Raw genomic sequence first — 18,557 nt, forward strand, 5'->3', positions numbered from 1 at the left:
ACCATAATCATCATCACCATCATCATAATCTTCATCACCATCATCTTCATCATCATCATCATCATCATCATCACCACCACCATCATCATCATCTTCATCATTATCACCATCATCATCTTCATCACCATCATCATCATCACCACCATCATCACCACCTCCATCATCCTCATCATCATCATCATCATCATCATCATCATCATCATCATCATCAACATCAACATCATCATCACCTCCATCATCATCTCATCATCATCATCATCATCAACATCATCATCACCACCATCACCATCATCTTCATCATGAATGATTGAAGAGTTGATTTTGGTTGACAGTGTAAATTCAATCAATCTTGTACAATCAACTGACAACAATGAAAAAGAAGCTTCCCAAACAAATGTGCACATTATAAAGACTCAAGACAACAACAAAAACATAACAACTGTGTGAAGGAAAAAGCAGCAGGCTGAAGCCCAAGCTGATTCTTGCCTTTCCTATCCAGTCCATAAGATTAGCTAGAATAATTAGTCAGACAAAATCAAAAAGGAAAAAAAGAGAAGTGCAACTCAAGAAAATATGCTTGACATTATTCTTCATCATTGACTCACAATTCAACACACATACACACACACACACACACACACACACACACACACACACACACACACACACACACACACACAGTGTTTACATACCTTACTAAACGTATCACAGCCTTCCTGCAGTTCCTCACAGCTGGAATCAGTCTCAATCTTCCCTCCCAGGTTGTGTTGTACTTGCTGGGGTCCAACTCCTCCATAACCTCCTCTGACATCTGCAGCATGTAGGCCAGAGCTGAACACTGGATGGCTGAGAGTCCCTTCTCTGATCTGTTCTCTGACTGCAGGAACTCTTGGACCTCCTGATGCACTGACTGATCCTTCACCTCCAGCAGACAGTGGAAGATGTTGATGCTTATGTCAGGAAAAACATCACCAGTGTTCATCTTCTTCAGGTTGTTGCTGACCTTCTGTAAGGTTCCTGGATGATTGTCAGTGAGACCCAGCAGGCCTCCTAAGAGTCTATGGTTGGATTCCAGACTGAGTCCATGGAGAAAGCGAACAAACAAGTCCAGGTGACCGTTTGGACTCTGCAGGGATTTCTTCATCATCTTCTGAAGGAACTCATCCAGGGATTCTCCAGAGTGACCATCTTCTGTCCTCTTCCAGTTGGTGTGACAGTGGAAGCTGAAGACCGCAGCCAGAAACTCCTGGATGCTCAGATGAACGAAGCAGTAGACAGTTTTGTGGAAGATCACACTCTCTCTTCTGAAGATCTCTGTACAAACTCCTGAGTACACAGAGGCGTCAGTCACACTGAGACCACACTTCTCCAGGTCTTCACTGTAGAACATGATGTTTCCACTCTCCAGATGTTCAAATGCCAGCTGGCCCAGCTTCAGAAGAAGCTCCCTGTCAGCCTCCGTCAGCTCCTGTGGACCTCCTCCATACTTGTGCTGCTTCCTCTTGGTCTGGACCAGCAGGAAGTGTGAGTACATGTCAGTCAGGGTCTTGGGTAGCTCTCCTCTCTGCTCTGAGCTCAACATGCTCTCCCGAACTGTGGCAGTGATCCAGCAGAAGACCGGGATCTCACACATGATGTGGAGGCTCCTGGAGGCCTTGATGTGGGAGATGATCCTGCTGGACACATCTCCTCTATCTCTGAACCTCCTCCTGAAATACTCCTCCTTCTGGTCATCGGTGAAGCCTCGTACTTCTGTCAGCCTGTCCACACATGACGGAGGGATCTGATTGGCTGCTGCAGGTCTGGAAGTTATCCACAGCAGAGCCGAGGGAAGCAGATGTCCTCTGATCAGGTTTGTTAGCAGGACGCTGACTGACTTCTTCTGAGTGACGTCAGTCACCACCTGGTTCTTCTCAAAGTCCAGAGCCAGTCTGCTTTCATCCAGGCCGTCCAAGATGAAGAGAAGTTTGCAGACATGCAGCTGCTCTGCTGTGAGCTTCTCTAACGTTGGATGGAAAACATGGAGAAGCTCCAGAAGACTGTAGTGCTGCTCTTTGACCAAGTTGAGCTCCCTGAATGAGAGAGGAAGCACCAGATGAAGGTCCTGGTTCTCCAGGCCCTTGGCCCAGTCCAGAGTGAACTTCTGCACTGAGAAGGTTTTTCCAACCCCAGCGACGCCGTTGGTCAGCACCACTCTGACTCTGAGTCCCTGCTGCTCAGGTGAGGCTTCAAAGATCTGGCTGCACCTGATTGGACGGTCGTGGAGGCTCTTCTTGGTCTTCTTGGTCTCCATGGTCTCTGTGGTCTTCTTGGTCTCTGTGGTCTTCTTGGTCTTGTTGGTCTCCAGCTGCCTGACCTCATGCTCTCTGTTGACCTCCTCACTCAGTCCCTCAGTGATGTAGAGGTCAGTGTAGATGCTGTTGAGGAGGGTTTGACTTCCTGCTTCTTCACCTTCAGTCGCACGTTCACATCTCCTCTCCAGACTGATCTTCTGCTGCTGTAGAAGCTCCTGCAGACCATCATCAGCCTCTGGAGCAGAGAAAAGGTTGGAGAAGAAAACATCAGTGTGACAGTGTGAGCATCATTTTCTCTCCACAACTTTTCAGCTGCTGTGGTGAAGCTGCTGTGTGACTGTTTGCTCTCAACGTCCCTCAGTGAATCTTCTCACTGGAGGTCCTGACGTGATCTTAGAGGGAGAAGTGAAGGAGGTGCCGGTGGACAGTCTTACTGTGATCAGTCTGGCTGTGACTGACAGGTTGCAGTGCTGCTCCACACTGAAGACACGAGAACTCACCTGATGGAGCAGACCGGTCCCAGAATGAGCCAATGAACCTTCTGTATGACGAGGCTGGACGTCCAGCTCATCCTGGCCTGCTGCTGCTGCTGCTGCTGCTGCCGCTGTAGAAGCTCCTTCAGCTGCTGCTTCTCACCACCAGGACTTCAATCCCTTCATGCAGCTTCACAATCAAAGAATTTGACCCACAAAGAATGGAGCGCAGCCGTTAATGACGCCGTCTTTTAGCCACCACGTTGCGCCCGTCATGGATTTGTAGCTGTTTTCTAGGCTGGTCTTGTCACATCATCTAATATATTATTAGATGACATATTCATCTATCAAATGTATATTTTCTATCTGGTGTGGACTACAACTTCTATCACTCTTGTTATTGTTGTCATGATTTTCACTTGACTGGGCCCTGTTGCAGGAAACTAGGATGAGGGATTAAGCAGGGATATCTTGGTTATCCTGGATCAATTGATGTTTGATGTGGTTGGACACCTCGTGGGCTCTGGTTGAGCAGTGGCTCTGTGGAACTGGCCCTTTGTTTCTCAGCAGACAGAGACAGTGGAGTCACATTGCACTGAACTTTGGATTGAAATTCATCTCAGTGGAGTTGAGCTGCATTTTATGACAGAGCATCAAACATTCCTGCCACTGCATAAAGTTCAGTCTCAGAAGGGCTTTGCTGCATTTCAACATGATGAATGTGACCATGTCAAAGATTCTCTTCTCTTGACCACTGACCACAACATCTGACACCTTTTCACCTTCTGAGGAATTTATCACTATCAAATCAAACTAGAATTAGACTGAGAAACAAGGACATTAGTGTTCTTACTGTCTTCCAGAGGCTCCAGCTTCATTACTGAAGGTTGCAGGTCGTTCCATGGACCTGTCACTCTTCAGAGACACCCCACTGGACCCTGGAGACGCTGCTGCTCCGACCTCCTCTTCCTCCACTCGAACACTCATCTTGAGCTGGAGGTCAAACAGGAAGTGAGGCAGTGAGCTCAGAACACTCTGACTTCCACTTGGGAGCGAGAGAACAGGAAGAAATCAACCAGACTGAAGTCACATTGTTGACTAGCGTCACACTGAATGAGTTATTCAGTCAGTCAGGACTCACCTGCTGCAGCAGCAGCAGCAGCAACAATGTCTTGTTGCCAGGCAGAAAGATCAACTCCCCAGTATGATACAACTGATGCTTGCATTGTGGCTACAAACAAAACCAAACAAGCAAAAACTGGTCAAACAGCGCCCCTCAGTGGCAGAACTGGGAGCTGCGAGGACCGACGCGTCATAGGAAGGTTTGAAAGTTCAAGGCCACATTTGAACACATTGTGTTTCTTATTGACATATTATAGAGTGACCTGTCTGAAATATCTGCCTGTTAATCAATGTGTTATTTTTTCAGCATGTGTTCATTTCTCTGTAAAGTCTGCAGTAGAAGGTAGTTTTGACTCGAGGGCGCCCCCTGGCGGCTCTTTCCAGAACTACAGTTGCCATCACTTGTTGGCAGTCCATGATGACGGTGAGAAAAATGTGATTTCCTCTTTGAAGAGCTGCACCTGTTTCTCCCTGACGTGATGGGACTGGACACTTGTTGAGTGATGTGACACTTCCTGTCAGCTACTGAGGACAACAAGGAGGCCGAGCCTCTAATGCCCCCTACTGGCTGCACTCTGGAAGAGCCCTCCCCCCATCCTCAGGACCAAGTGATCCTCCCTCAACGTGAACACATCACTTCCATGTGAGGAGAGAAGAAGAGACGGCAGAAGTCAGCACTCACACTTCAGTCCTTGAACGCATCATCAGAGACATTCACTGCTGTTGAGTGAAGATGATGGATTCACTGCTGATGAGAAGCAGACTCTCCGTCACATATGTGCTGTGTCTCAATTCAGGGTGTGCACCCTTCAGTCCAAGTGTCCTCCGTCTGAAGGAAGCGTTCTTCGAGGACCCAGCCTAGAAGGACGGACCAAACCCCGCCTCCCCGGTAACCACTGGGGATGGTCTAGCCTTCAGTGTATTTCCTCGTTGCGTCACCACCGTTCCCTCCGGCTGGCCAACCCCGGAAGTGACGTTTTTATAGTATCAAGCCATTGGTTCGCCATCTAACAATGCTGTTGGATGATCAAATAAGTAAAATCCTACGTTAAAAACTGGATACTTTATGTGAAACTTCAATATTTAAATTTATATGTCGTGTCTTTACCAGTATTGGCAGCGGGACGGCTTGACTGGTGAGAGGGGCATGATGGGAAATGACACTATTGAGCAGATCAGGACTAAAATATTGATCCGTCCAATACGTGGATTCTCAAATCAATACTCCAGTCATCTGAGGCCTTCCATTGTTTCTCTGGGGTACAGCCAGATAGAAATGCTCCAACTCTGTATGACTGCTGCCTGCCTGCCTGAAGGGCCTCTGCTAAAATGATACAAATTGGTTATTTGAGCAATGTTAAAGTTTTGCTCATTTCCTTCCTGAAATTCACCTTGAAATCCCACCCCCAGTTGGGATCAGGATAATACAGTTCTTTTTGGATCAAAGTTCTCCACATCCTACTGAAATGTTTTCAACAACACAAACTGAAGCTTTGATCCAGATTAAAATTAGGATTGGATTACATCATCTAATCCCATTTCAGAATCCTTCTTTCCCTTTTCAACCCGTTTCCAAGATTCCATCCAATCCCAGAACCAACATCCAATCAGATTACCAGTGAAGGCGTGGGCGGGGCCAAGGCTGATGGGACCGACCAATAGCAAGGTGTTGATTTTTCAACATCAGGTGTTGATGATCAAGCAGGTGTTGTCATCAACAGCTCTGTTGAGTCAGCGGTTCATCTGTATTTCCGGGACAAAGGCCGCTCCTTCCAAGACTCAAAGGTCCAGATTTTAGACACAGAAGACAGATGGTTTGAGAGAGGAGTGAAAGAAGCCACCTGTGTCCACCTAGAGCGACCCTCTGTGAACAGAGAGGAGGACTCCTGCTGCTGCTGCTGCTGCTGCCTCCAGCCAACATGCAGCCAGACGGAGAAGCACTTGGACTTTGAGGTGCTCTTGGGATATTTTCTGATTCTTAGATTCTCTGATCAGTGTTTCTGCTCCCACTTACCTGAAATCACATGACGCTGTGTTGAGCTGAAGTGCAGCCACGCCCCTCTCTCTCTGCCAGGGTGCATCCAGTGTGGCTGTGGCTCCCAGGAGCAGTTGGAGTGCAAGAGGTGAAGATGGTCTGGTCCTCAAGGAGCTGCTCACTCCATCAAAAGACAAGGGCAGCAAACATTGTGTCAGAAGCAGTGGCAGGAAAACAGTGGCAGAAACTGCACAAGGAGCAGAACACACTGCAGGACAAAGTAGTGATGGACAAATGAAGCTTGTGGGAAACATCCAAGCACTGGAGCCACTGCTTGAAAATGGCTGCAAATGACTGCAAGCTGCAGTAACACTGCCCTCTGCTGGCCACACACACACACACACACACACACACACACACACACACACACACACACACACACACACACACACACACACACACACAGACACACATCTCAATGAGCAGCATTCAGGATGCTGCATTTATTGTAGAGAAGCTTTGATGCTGAAGTATCATTGCTCTGATCACCTTTGACCTTAAAAAGCCTTGACTTGAAATAATCTCTCTCTCAGGGTCAAAGGTCAAGGATCAGAGGTCAAGGTAGGTCCATTACTACTGTTATTCTCATTGCTTTGTTAATTAAAAAAAGGTTTCAACAATAAATGTTGTACACATGTGTATTTTTGTAAGCATCTTTCACATGTGTATGTTCTTGAACGTGTATATTTCAATAACATTTTAATAATCCTTTGTGTTTGATCTTCAATGTCTTTTTTCAACACATTCTATCATCTGCATGCTTTACCATCTCTTTGAAACACATTCTAATAAATATCGCAGTGTTTTTCAACATATTTTTTAATGCATTGAAAGCTCCTCCAGTTCTCCAGTCAACTCATGTCTTCATTCTGAGGCTGCTGGTGCAATTCCTCCAATCAAATCATCAACACATCAACTGTAGTCAGAGACTTTCATCATCACTATGGACACTGTTGCTTTTCCCGCCGCTTCATCGTTCAACTTTGGCTTCACTTTCAATAGGATGCCGCACTTTTCACGCTCGCCTCCCCTGCAGTCCTCTGGCGCCCCCCAGTGGAGGCTTTGAAAAGTGCAGGGCCAGAGGGATCAGTGGCACTGTTCAAAGCCACATTCACTGACTTTACCTTCCTGTTGTTGAGTTGAAACTCCGCCCACCCTCCCAGTTTCAGGGAGCCTGATTGTAACGGAACAATTGAATCAGGGGTCAGACGGTTGGAACCGGGTCAAAGGTCAAATTCATAGGTCAAAGACGTGTATTTCAGGAACGGAAGGTCATATAAAGATGATTCCACCTCTGGCCTGTTCAGAAGGGAGGAATTATGTCAGAGGATCCAGGTTTGAAGTCAAACTACGTCCCGGGGGCCATATGCGGCCAATTACACTCTCCAATCCGGCCGACCAAACTTGAAGGAATTATATTAATAGTCATTAAGTCATGAAATAGAAAACAATGAAAACAATTATTTTGTTGTGTTCATTATTTAATTGCCATTAAAGCAACATGATATATGTCTTCCACCAATGAGAAAGCGGCCCCTCTGTCATATTGTAGAAGCCATTATGGCCCACCAGTCAAACAGATTAGAGGCTCACTTAGTGTTGGAGTTGGGCTTGGTTCAAAGTAGCAAGAGAACAAAAGAGGCTTTGCTTCAGAATTGAACCAACAACCAGGATTGAAACCCTGGTTTTCAGCACCACAGTAAGCAGGCTAACCCACTGAGCTAAGCTGCTAAGCAGGTTCCTGAGGGCTGTGGAGGGATGTCACTACATCAATAGACAGCAGTGACTTGACATTGGTGCGTTTCAACACCGGACTCTGCAGGAGAAACAAACAGCCACAGTCACTTTGTACAAGTGCAACACAACAAGTGGAGCTGAAGCCTTTTAGATACAATGAAGAGGAAAGAAAATTCTCCTCACTCTTTGAAAATGGAATTCAAACAGAGTTTGAAAAGAGGGAAGGGGGAGCTCCGTGTTGGGAGTCAGCATTGGTCCCCACAAGACCGTCTTCAGCGCTGAGAAAACAAAGAACTACAGAGGCATCAGTGCTTCACCTGACACACTGACACACACTGACACACACACACTGACACACACTGACAAGCAGCGACACAGACGCACAACAAAGGACAACAAGTTGCCAAAACCAAAGATTCTTCAACTCATTTCCTCATCAGTGATGAATAATAGAAGATCATCAGCATCAAATCAATCATATATAGGTCACTGTATGATATAATGACACAGTTTATAGTCACGTGTTTACCAGAAGCAGTGGACTGTATAATAGGATGTATGAACAGGGTGACCTATTGACCTCCACAGTGCTCAGGCTAACAAGGTGGTTAGCTCAGTAGGCTAAATCTCCCACTGTGGTTGTAGAAGATGTGGGTTCAAATCCCACATGACCATGTTTTTACTGTGTATATTTGTACTTTATACTATAGCATGTGTTTTTTTCTGGTTTTCAGACATGTTGAGATTTTGCTTGGAGTAGCGCCGTCTCGTGCTAAGCTACCACAGGACTTTTTTTAATAACTTTTAATGAAAGTATTTAAAATTCTTTGTACTTGGAAAAAGAACAACATTGTATGCAGATTTTTTCAACTGTTCAGAGAAGAGCTTCAATCAGTTCTCCAGGAGCTGCATCCCATCAGCCCACAGATGGCTCAGTTAATAAGACAACTAACTGTGAATCACAAGGTTGTTGGTTCGAGTCCCACCATGGACTGAGACTCCAACGGCCCCAAAAGATCAGTAGAAGTGACTTCAGAGTTTTCACGTAGCTCAGCATGAAAAGCAAAATGTCTCTGAATACTGGATGCTTCAATTGAGATGACAAATTGCTCCTCTTGAATTGAAAACACTAGTCCCTACTGAGTGACAAAACCTTTGCCAATACTCTTTCTTTGCACACTTTATGATTCTTCCTACCCTGGCTTGTGATCTTTGATATACAATAAGACTCTGATCATTAGGATTCTGTTTGAAGACTTTCAATACATTGTTTCTGCTTTGAATTGCCTCATCACAACCACCTGAGCCTTGGTGGTCAGCTTTTAACTAGCAAGCCCCTCCCTCTGGACCAACCCACAATGAAGTGGCAAATGACAAAAGCAGCCAATAGAAGGCCTTCAGTCAACATTAGAGGCTCCCTACCATCACTCTCACAAGCAAAACAAAAATACACACAATTCCACTGCTTCCCCCTGACAAGTCAACCTCAAAGTCATAGCACAACACTCCTGATTGGATGATTACTGAAGCACACGTGATGCTCCACTATCAGCAGCAGCCCTGTGCAGATGGCTACTTCCTGTTAGCTCTATCAGCAGCACTTGAGAGCAGCTCTGGTTCCGACCCAGTGACTGTGGAGGAGGGAGACAGCAGTTAACAGAAGCCCTCAGCAAACAATGAAAGGATGAGTGTGTATGAATCAATAACCTGACTGGCCTCAACACACACTGTGTGTGTTCTGCAAATATACTGACTGAAAAAACATCTCCTTATGTTTGAACTGTTCAATGTATTCTATATTGTTATTGACATTTGACTTTGGATTGATTGTAGAAGATGGGAGTAGAACTCTGTTCAAGCCCTTTGGGCTTCGTTCCCTCCTTGTTTTAAATTGTGCTCAATAAATCAATACAAATACAAATATATGTGAGGGTAGGTGATGGTGTCAATGTTCAAATGTTTCTTGACAATGACAGAGGGGAATCTTTTTTTTCCCTTGTCCTGTCTGGCCATCATGAGCAGCAGAAGTGTGTCTGAATGTCTTCATGATGGCTGACAGATTTGATTCTCAAAGGCGGAGCTTGTGAGCCCAGGGTGTGAATGACACGGGTGGGTTCAGGAAGGACCTGATGACTGCTTTGATTCTATTTTGATGGATGAGGGAGGGACAGAGAGAGAAAAAGACAGAGAGAGAAAAAGAGAGAAAAAATTGGATGGAAGTGAGGGCTCGGGAGAGCAACTGGCAACAATGTACAGGTATTGTGTCCAAACAACAACAGATATTAGTTTACATAATTAATGATCCAAAAATGAACTCATTCAAATAGTAAACAGATGAACTCAGAGCCGGTGGGGAAGAGGTCCAGAGCAGTGAGCCCCCCTGGCCAGAGGCCACCAGCCCCCCGAAGAGCCAGGACCAGAGGGCTGGGAGGCAGACACCCCTGGATGGAGGACAGGAAGCACAACCTGGCCCCCGGATGGATGGGGACCCCCAGGACAAGAGAGTACCAGAACCAGGCCCTGGACCAGAACCCAGGCCCTTCACCCACTGGACAAGACAAGGCACGACAGAGAGGCTGGTCACATGGAGCAGCCTCTGAAAGACTGCTTTGACTCCACAGACTGGGACGCATTGCAGGGCTCTCACAACCACAACATGGACCAGATGGTTGACTGCACTACGGACTTTAGAAACTTCTGTATGGACGCTGTTGTTCAAGTTGGATCTGGACGCTGCTTTGCCAACAACAAGCCCTGGAGAACCAGCGACATCAAGGACCTTCTGAACCAGGAGAAGGTCTTCAAAGATGCTGAGCGACAGGAGTTCCAGCGGGTCCAGAGGGAACTCAGAGTCCAAGTCAAGGAGGCGAGGGAGCAGCACAGAAGGAAAAATGAAGAAAGGATGCAGAACAACAATATGAGGGAGGTGTGGGAGAGGATGAAGACCATCACTGGCTGCAGCTCAAAGAGAGGTGGCCACTGTCAGAAAGCTCCCACACATGTGTTGTTTAGTGCTCACCACTTGGGGGCGGTGTTGTACCTCTGTTGGCCACCGTCATTCACTAATTTATTACGTCTGTGCCTGACTGCACCTGATAGCGCTGTCAGTCAGTCAGTCATCAGCCTCCCGGCACGTCACTGCCCCCTACCGGTGCGGCGCGGTACTTTCTGCCTGGCCTGGTGTATTTTCACTTCGTTCACACGTATTTTCATGGATCATTAGAAAGAATACACTGGTCACAAACACTCATTGAATGTATTAGACAGCCTGTGGAACTTCAGCAGATGTAGTACATCAGTAATAGTAGTAATCAAGCATGATAGATAGATAGATAGATATTAATACATTTTATTTGTATGGCACATTTTAGAAACCTCAGACACTTTACAAAGTCATTAACATAATAAAATCAATAGTGTAGTGTGTCTGTTGATGAGCACCATGGTCTTGGCCTGGGCTTGAAGAAGCAACCATCTCTTTGAAATGTCCCACTGTGGATCTCCACATGATCTTCTGTGCAACAGTTTGTCCTGTGAGCTCACTGGAACAGTCTGCAGAGGAAGCAGAAGATGAGGGTGTCTACCTCTCAGCTGCAGCAGCTCACCATCTTCACCACTGTGCTGACTGGTGGAGGCGTCGCCACCATGTACTACCTACAGCAGAGTGAGTTCCATTCACTAACACCATTCACACCTTCACATCTCTGTGTGTAGGAAGAACTCTCTGGAGCTGCTTCAATGGACCACAGTGACAGACAAAACAAAGCATCCCAGCACTGCAGGCCACCAAACTACCAGTGGAGTTAGAATCAGGTTCTTGATGTCTGAAGATTCTGTCTGTCATGAACAGAGTCGGGTCGGAACCGCAGCGGTACCGTCTACACCGTGTGCACAATTATTAGGCAAGTTGTATTTTTGAGGATTCATTTTGCTATTGTACATCTAGAGTGCTTTTGCTCTATCCAAAATGTGAACAAACCATCAAACCTGAACATTTAAGTAGTAAAAGTGAAGTTCTGGCTTTCTTATGAGAATATCTTTATGTACACCATTATTCGGAAACTATTAGTGTGCACAATTATTATGCAACTAAATGAAAAACAAAGATTTTCGCATCTCACTTGTTTATTTTTACATGTTAAAGTGAGAATAAAAAAACCCCCTCAGAATTAACAAATAAACATTTCAGAAATAATAATAATAATAATAATAATAATAATAATAATAATAATAATAATAATAATAATAATAATAATAATATTGTTGTTTTATTTATTTATTTATTTTTCACAAAACCACCTCCGATGCGCGACGCATCGCGTCACATCCCTCCCTCTCTCCTTCATTATCAGTCATCATGGCAAGTGCAAGTGGAGCAGCTGCTGCTAAAGAAAGTCCACCGCCAGGTTCGCTACCCTTTATATTAACGTACTGCTACACAAACTTCAAACAGAACGGCAGAGACAGAACTGCAAAATGTAAATGCTGCAAAAGGACAATAAAAGAAAAAGGTTCCACAACCAGCAACTTCCTGCGGCACATTGAAAAGGTGCACAAGGAAAGGTAAGTTGTACTCATAGTGTTTTTGCATACATTGTCTAGTTATTGTTTAGCTTGGTGCATTACCAAGAAGAAACGGTCGGGCCGTGGTGTTTAACGAGACCGCAGTGTAACGTTAAACAAACACCACGGCTTGGTTACCGCCATTTTACAAGCTAGCTTGTTGCGCTAGCTTGTTACGCTAGCTTATCACACTAGTGTTTAGGGTTGCCACCCGTCTCGTTTTTCCCAGAATTGTTCTCATTTTTCACCACCTGTCCCGGGAAAAATAAAATCTCTCCCGGGACACAATTTGTCCCGTTGTTTAGGGAAAATGACAAAACCTCATTTGATTTCCGTCTGTGGTCTAGATAGGGTTGCCAACCCTCCCGTAAATATACGCACTTCACTTTTTACCCGTATATTTCGGGGATGCCTCCGCCTCCCCCCCATGTCCCGGATTTGAAACTCTAGGAGGTGGCAACCCTACTAGTGTTTGTGTTACAAAAATGAGCAACCTCCCATGTTGTTCATCTACAGGTATGCTGAATATAAGGCAGCCAAAAAAGTTTCCTGTGGAGAAGCCCAAGAGGGTCAGACTCAGAGCAGCCTCGATTCCTTTGTGGGACTAAAACAAGGAGTGAAAACATACAGCCAGGGCCATCCCCGACAGAAGACCATTACTGACTCCATAATTCATGACCTCATCATCTCATGCAACCTTCTTCTGTCCTTGGTTGACATACCCAGCTTCCAGAACTTCATGTCAGTGGTGGATGAAAAATACTGCCCAGTAAGTCGAAACACCGTTACCAGACGTCTGAGTGATCTAGCATCCGACAAAGAGTACAAGATCAAATCCAAATTACCAAAAGCAGACACTGTGTCTGTGACTGTGGACATTTGGACTGACAGGAGCATGCAAGGCTTTCTAGGTGTAACGGCCCACTTCATGGAAATGGAGAAGAACAGTGTCTCAAGACTGCAGACAGTTCTCTTAAGTTGTGATACATTCACAGGTTCACACACTGGAATCAGAATCAGTGAACAATTTGAGGAGATATGTGACAAATTTAATGTAAAACACAAATTAGATTACATTATCAGTGATAACGCTTCAAATATGAAGAAGGCCTTTACAGTTTGTTTCCCCTCAACAACTAGAGCTGAGAGGCATGAGTTGGATGACGAGGGTGAAGATGATGATGAGCTAGAAAATGATGACTTATGGGAGGATACAGGTCAAACCCTCCAAGAAGATGTGGACACCATCCAGAGTAGCTGCCGGCAACAGCGGCTGCAGTGCTTTGCCCATTCATTGCAGCTCGTCGTGCGAGATGGACTGAAAGAGACCAAAATTATTAACTGTGCATTGGCAAAGGTGACAAAATTCTGCAGTTTACTTCATACAACTTGCGGACTTAAGGAAGCTTTTAAGAAAACGTATGGAGCCAATCGGAGCATCCCCTCTGCTGTAGCAACTCGTTGGAACTCGACTCTCCGCCTTGTACAGGCAGTCACGGACCTTGATCCCCAAAGCCTTAACACTCTCCTGGAAGATGAAAGACACAAAAGCCTGTGCCTAACAGGCAGAGAGTTGAGCCAGCTGAAAGAGCTTGTGGAAATTCTGGGCCCGTTTCTTCAAGCAACAGATCTCACACAAGCAGAGAAGGTGGTTACTCTCAGTGCGGCTCTCCCTAGCATTCTATCACTCAACAGCCACCTCAACAGTATGCAGAAGAAAGCTCATTACCTGCGCGGTTTAGTGAAAGCCCTACAGCAGTCCCTCCAACGCCGTTTTCAGGTATGATGGTAGCTATAAAAACAAAACATTTTCACCCACTTCTTTACTTCTGTAAACCTGTGATCTGACCGTAAAGCTGAATTTGATGATCTGATTTTGTTTCAGGGGATGTTCGTAAATGTCAGAATGGAGGAGTCGGACAAGCCTGCAGGAGACCTGCCCTTTGGAGATAAGGTTTACATGATGGCTGCACTACTGGACCCATACTACTGCCTCTTTTGGCTGGAGCATGATGTTCCCATCCCAAATGATGTCAAGAGTGATGTGAAGGAGATGGTAATGGGTAAGTTTACTTGTGATAGATTCCTTAACTTATATATTCCTTCATTTAATCATCACTATTTGTATAACTAAAATCATGATCTGATGAACATAATGTAACTAACCATGTTTTTTGTGGACATTTTTCAGATCATGTCTTGGCTGATGCTTCTCAAGTCACTGTACGTCAAGAGAACAGCAGCGGTGGTGAAGATGACAAGGAGCAGTCACCGACACCTGCCAAAGTTCCTCGCCTGTTCTCAGCCTATCGGAAGAAAAGCAAGAAGAACCCAGACCATGCCTCATCTGTCAGGGCTGAACTCAAGCGCTACATCCAGAATTCGGAGTCCACTGCGGCCGATGAAGAAGAAACGCAAACAGACTGTCTGGAATTCTGGAATCGACATGCTAAGGGTTTCCCCAGACTTCATAGGGTGGCTATGAGAGTGCTTAGTGTCCCTGCTACCAGTGCACCAGTAGAGAGGGTATTTAGTCACGGAGGTATTATAATGCGCCCGCACAGAGCCAGGATTAGTGCAACAAACCTGTCATGCTTAATTTTTCTGAAATGTAACAAGCATGTTGCATAATTTTTGATGGTCTTTCAGCGACTGAGAGGCAGCCTAATATTTTTTGAGATGTAACTTAAGTTCAGTTGCATCATTTTTCAGTCTTTCAGCCACTGAGAGGCAGCCTAATATTTTTTTTTAAATGTATCTAAGTTCAGTTGCATAATGTTGATGGTCTTTCAGCCACTGAGAGGCAGCCTAATATTTTTTTTAAATGTAACTTAAGTTCAGTTGTATAATTTTTCAGTCTTTCGGCCACTGAGAGGCAGCCTAATGTTTTTTTTTAAATGTAACTAAGTTCACCTTCTTGGAGGCTTTCTTTCTTTTCTTTTTTCCACACATGGGTTAGTTTAGTAATAGTTAAGGCCCATGGAAAGGACAGACAGTTTTACTACTTTATTTTATCTATTTTATTATTTAATATTATTTATTATTATAAATGCCATCTATTTTTGTTTTTTTAAAAAAAAAAAAGTCTGAATAAAAATTTGGATATACTGTATTTCAGCCAGAGGCTATGTCATTTTATATATGTGTGTGTGTGTGTGTGTGTGTGTGTGTGTGTGTGTGTGTGTGTGTGTGTGTGTAAAGACTCGTGACTCGACTCGGACTCTAAATCAAAGACTCGCGGCTCGACGAGTCTTGCCCCTCAAAGACTCGAGAATTGACTCGACTTGAGGCCGAAGACTCGTGACTCGACTCGGACTCTAAATCAAAGACTCATGGGCATCTCTGCCAGTACCCCACCGCCATCTTGCTGGCATCTGAGTCGAAGTGGAGCTCTGTAGCCATTACTGATCCAACCACGGGCCCTTCAATCCTTTCCAACAAGAGTCACTCTCATCTCATCAGTCCACAAAACCTTTGAAGAATCTGTCTTCAGATATTTCTTGGCCCATTCTTGACGTTTCAACTTGTGTGTCTTGTTCAGAGGTGGTCGGGTTTCAGCCTTTCTGACCTTGGCCATGTCTCTGAGAACTAAATACCTTGTACTTCTTGACACTCCAGGTAGGTTGCAGTTGTGAAATATTGCAGAACTGGAGGATAATGGGTTCCTGGTGGCTTCAAGTTTGTTTCTTCTCAATTTTTTGCGGTTAAATTGCATCTTTTCTTCTCAACACGTTTCTTGCAACCCTGTTTACCATTTGCTACAAAACGTTTGATGGTTCTGTGATCACGCCCCAATATCTTAGATATTTCAAGTGTGCTGCATCCCTCTGAAAGACCTTTTTACAATTTTTGACTTTTCAGAGTCAGTCAAATCTCTTTTTTGGCCCATTTTTCCCGAGGAGAAGAATCTGCCTAATAATTATGCACACCTTGATATAGGGCGTTGATGTCCTTAGGCCACACCCTCCCTCGTTATACAAATACACATCATCTAATATGCATTATATCCTCTTAGCATTCAAGTTTATACAGCTTGGGGTTGGAAATTAAGGATAAAATGATCATATGGTCAAAAAAGTCACTTGCCTAATAATTGTGCACACGGTGTATATATGGATCTATCTACTACTAACTCTCAAAAAACTGACAACCAACAGCAACAAAACCAACCTACTCTGCAATTTGTTTTTGAAATTAGCGCCATTAAATAGGGATGCCCTATCCCTATACACAATTGACTAGGTTAGCCTTTCTGTATTTGGCTTCTCTTTCTTTCTTTAGTTAGTTCTTAAGGCGAGGTAGTTGGAGTTTGGTTTATTATTTTGGCCTGGGCCCACCCTGAAGCCTTTGCTGCCCACCGGTTAAGTTGTTTTGTTTATTTCATTTACTGATTCATAAATGTTTTTGTTGAAAACCGCCAACTGCCGTGAGAAATTAATGAGGCTTGGGAGTGGGGGAAGGTGTCCCACACGTTGCGTCTCGGTCCCCCGAGACGGGACGTAACACAGAGTTTTCACCGTGACAGCAGGTTGAGCTCCTACCGTTTTACAAGTGACGTCGTCACGTTAGCCTGTCCCATCCCTGCTAAAAGGTGAGCTCAGAATCAATAACAACGCCCAGATTCTTTACAAATTGCGAGGGTTTAAAATCCCAACGTTTTGGTAAAAGTTCCTCTCTCCGGCCTTCAGGACCAATAACTAAAACCTCAGTTTTGTCCTGGTTAAGCTGTAGGAAATTTTCTGCCATCCATGATTTGATATCTAAAATACAGTTTAAAAGGGCATCAATTGGCGCTGTGTCATCAGGAGACACGGCAATGTACATTTGTGTATCATCAGCATAGCTGTGGAAGCTGATGCCGCGTTTCCTTACGACGTCCCCCAAGGGAAGCATGTACAGATTAAAAAGAACCGGACCTAAAATTGACCCTTGGGGGACCCCACATCTAATTTCATGCATTCTGGAGGAGCACGTATCCATACTTACAAAGAAACATCGATCTGTGAGATAAGAACGAAACCAGTTAAAAACAGTACCTGACAGGCCCACCAGGTTTCTGAGTCTATTTAATAAAATATGGTGATCTACTGTATCAAAAGCAGCGCTTTGATCCAGTAGCACCAAGACTGTCAGCTTCTGAGAGTCTGCGTTACACCTGAAATCATTGACGATCTTTAAAAGGGCTGTCTCAGTACTGTGGTTCTTTCTAAAACCAGATTGATAATTCTCTAAAATATTGTTTGTATTTAAAAAGTAATTTACTTGGTTAAAAAACAGTTTTTCTAAAATCTTACTTAAAAACGGTAAGTTGGATACAGGTCGGTAGTTATTAAAAATGTTTGGATCCAAGTTGCTCCTCTTCAAAAGGGGCCTCACCACCGCCGTTCTAGAGGCAGCAGGGAAAACACCCGTCTGAAGAGAGCAATTGACAATATATAAAATCTGCTCCTCAAAGAACTCATAAAGTTACTTTAAGAGTGACGTGGGAATTGGGTCGAAAAGGCAGGCTGTGGGCTTTACTTGGGAGAAAACTCGACCAAGTGTCCTTGCATCAACTAGAGCAAAACTCTCCAGTGTTTCCTCAGATAAAAGTGGTTGTCCAGATGTGTAGAAAAATTGATTTTGATTAATTAAAATACTGGACCTAATGACATCAATTTTACTTACAAAGTGGTCTGCAAAATCCTCACAGAGGGCATCTGTTGGTGTCTGTACGTCCTGATTAAAATTTGTATTGGTTAAAAGATTGAAGGTAGAGAAAAGAAATCAAGGGTTTTTGCTATTGTTTGTGATGAGGTTGGAGAAATGGGTTATTCTTGCCTGTTTGACAGTTTTATTGTAAGATTTGAGTAGATGACGAAATGTTTCATAATGGACAGTGTTACGAGAGTTAACCACTAGATGGCAGCCAAGTTCCATGCAATATGCAGAGACATCTAGTGCGAGTTGATGACGTTGGCTTCCGGGTGTTTTACCTGTTGAGCACTGTTCTAACCATAGATATATACAGAAGGCGAGATGTCTTATCCGCGCTGCTGGCCAATGGAATCGAACGTCCGCACTAGTGGCCATCTTGCCACAGTCACCTCGCTCCGCCCCTCTCACTCATAACTATGTATTCTTATTGTGCATGTTCTTTTAAATAGCCCTAAATTGCTCTATTTTCAACCGAATTTCGAGTGGTTTGGTTTGTTACAAAGGTTATAAGCATAGTTATGATACTGCATACTTATTAATGATTTATAACCATAGGCTTTCATGTGAAAATAGCAAAAACACGCACACACCCATATTTAATAAAAACATATATGCTAAACGCTAAACTAAACAAAC

General features: G+C 44.5%; 1 protein-coding gene across 2 annotated transcripts in view; it reads right to left on the reverse strand.

The window, feature by feature from the left end:
• LOC142892483 (NACHT, LRR and PYD domains-containing protein 12-like) overlaps positions 1-18,557 on the reverse strand; it is a 380,988-nt gene that overhangs the window by 285,219 nt on the left and 77,212 nt on the right. Inside the window, exon 4 of one of the 2 annotated variants that reach the window (XM_076032679.1) lies at positions 693-2,529. The exons of the other annotated variant lie outside the window; for it this stretch is intronic. Within the exon in view, the coding sequence (XP_075888794.1) occupies positions 693-2,529 (1,837 nt within the window). The remainder of the gene's footprint in view (positions 1-692; positions 2,530-18,557) is intronic. 2 annotated transcript variants of the gene reach the window in all.

The sequence above is a fragment of the Nelusetta ayraudi genome, unplaced genomic scaffold, assembly GCF_046127955.1.
Source record: "Nelusetta ayraudi isolate G7.1 ecotype Tasmania unplaced genomic scaffold, CSIRO-AGI_Nayr_v1 ptg000034l, whole genome shotgun sequence".
NCBI classification, from domain to species: domain Eukaryota; kingdom Metazoa; phylum Chordata; class Actinopteri; order Tetraodontiformes; family Monacanthidae; genus Nelusetta; species Nelusetta ayraudi.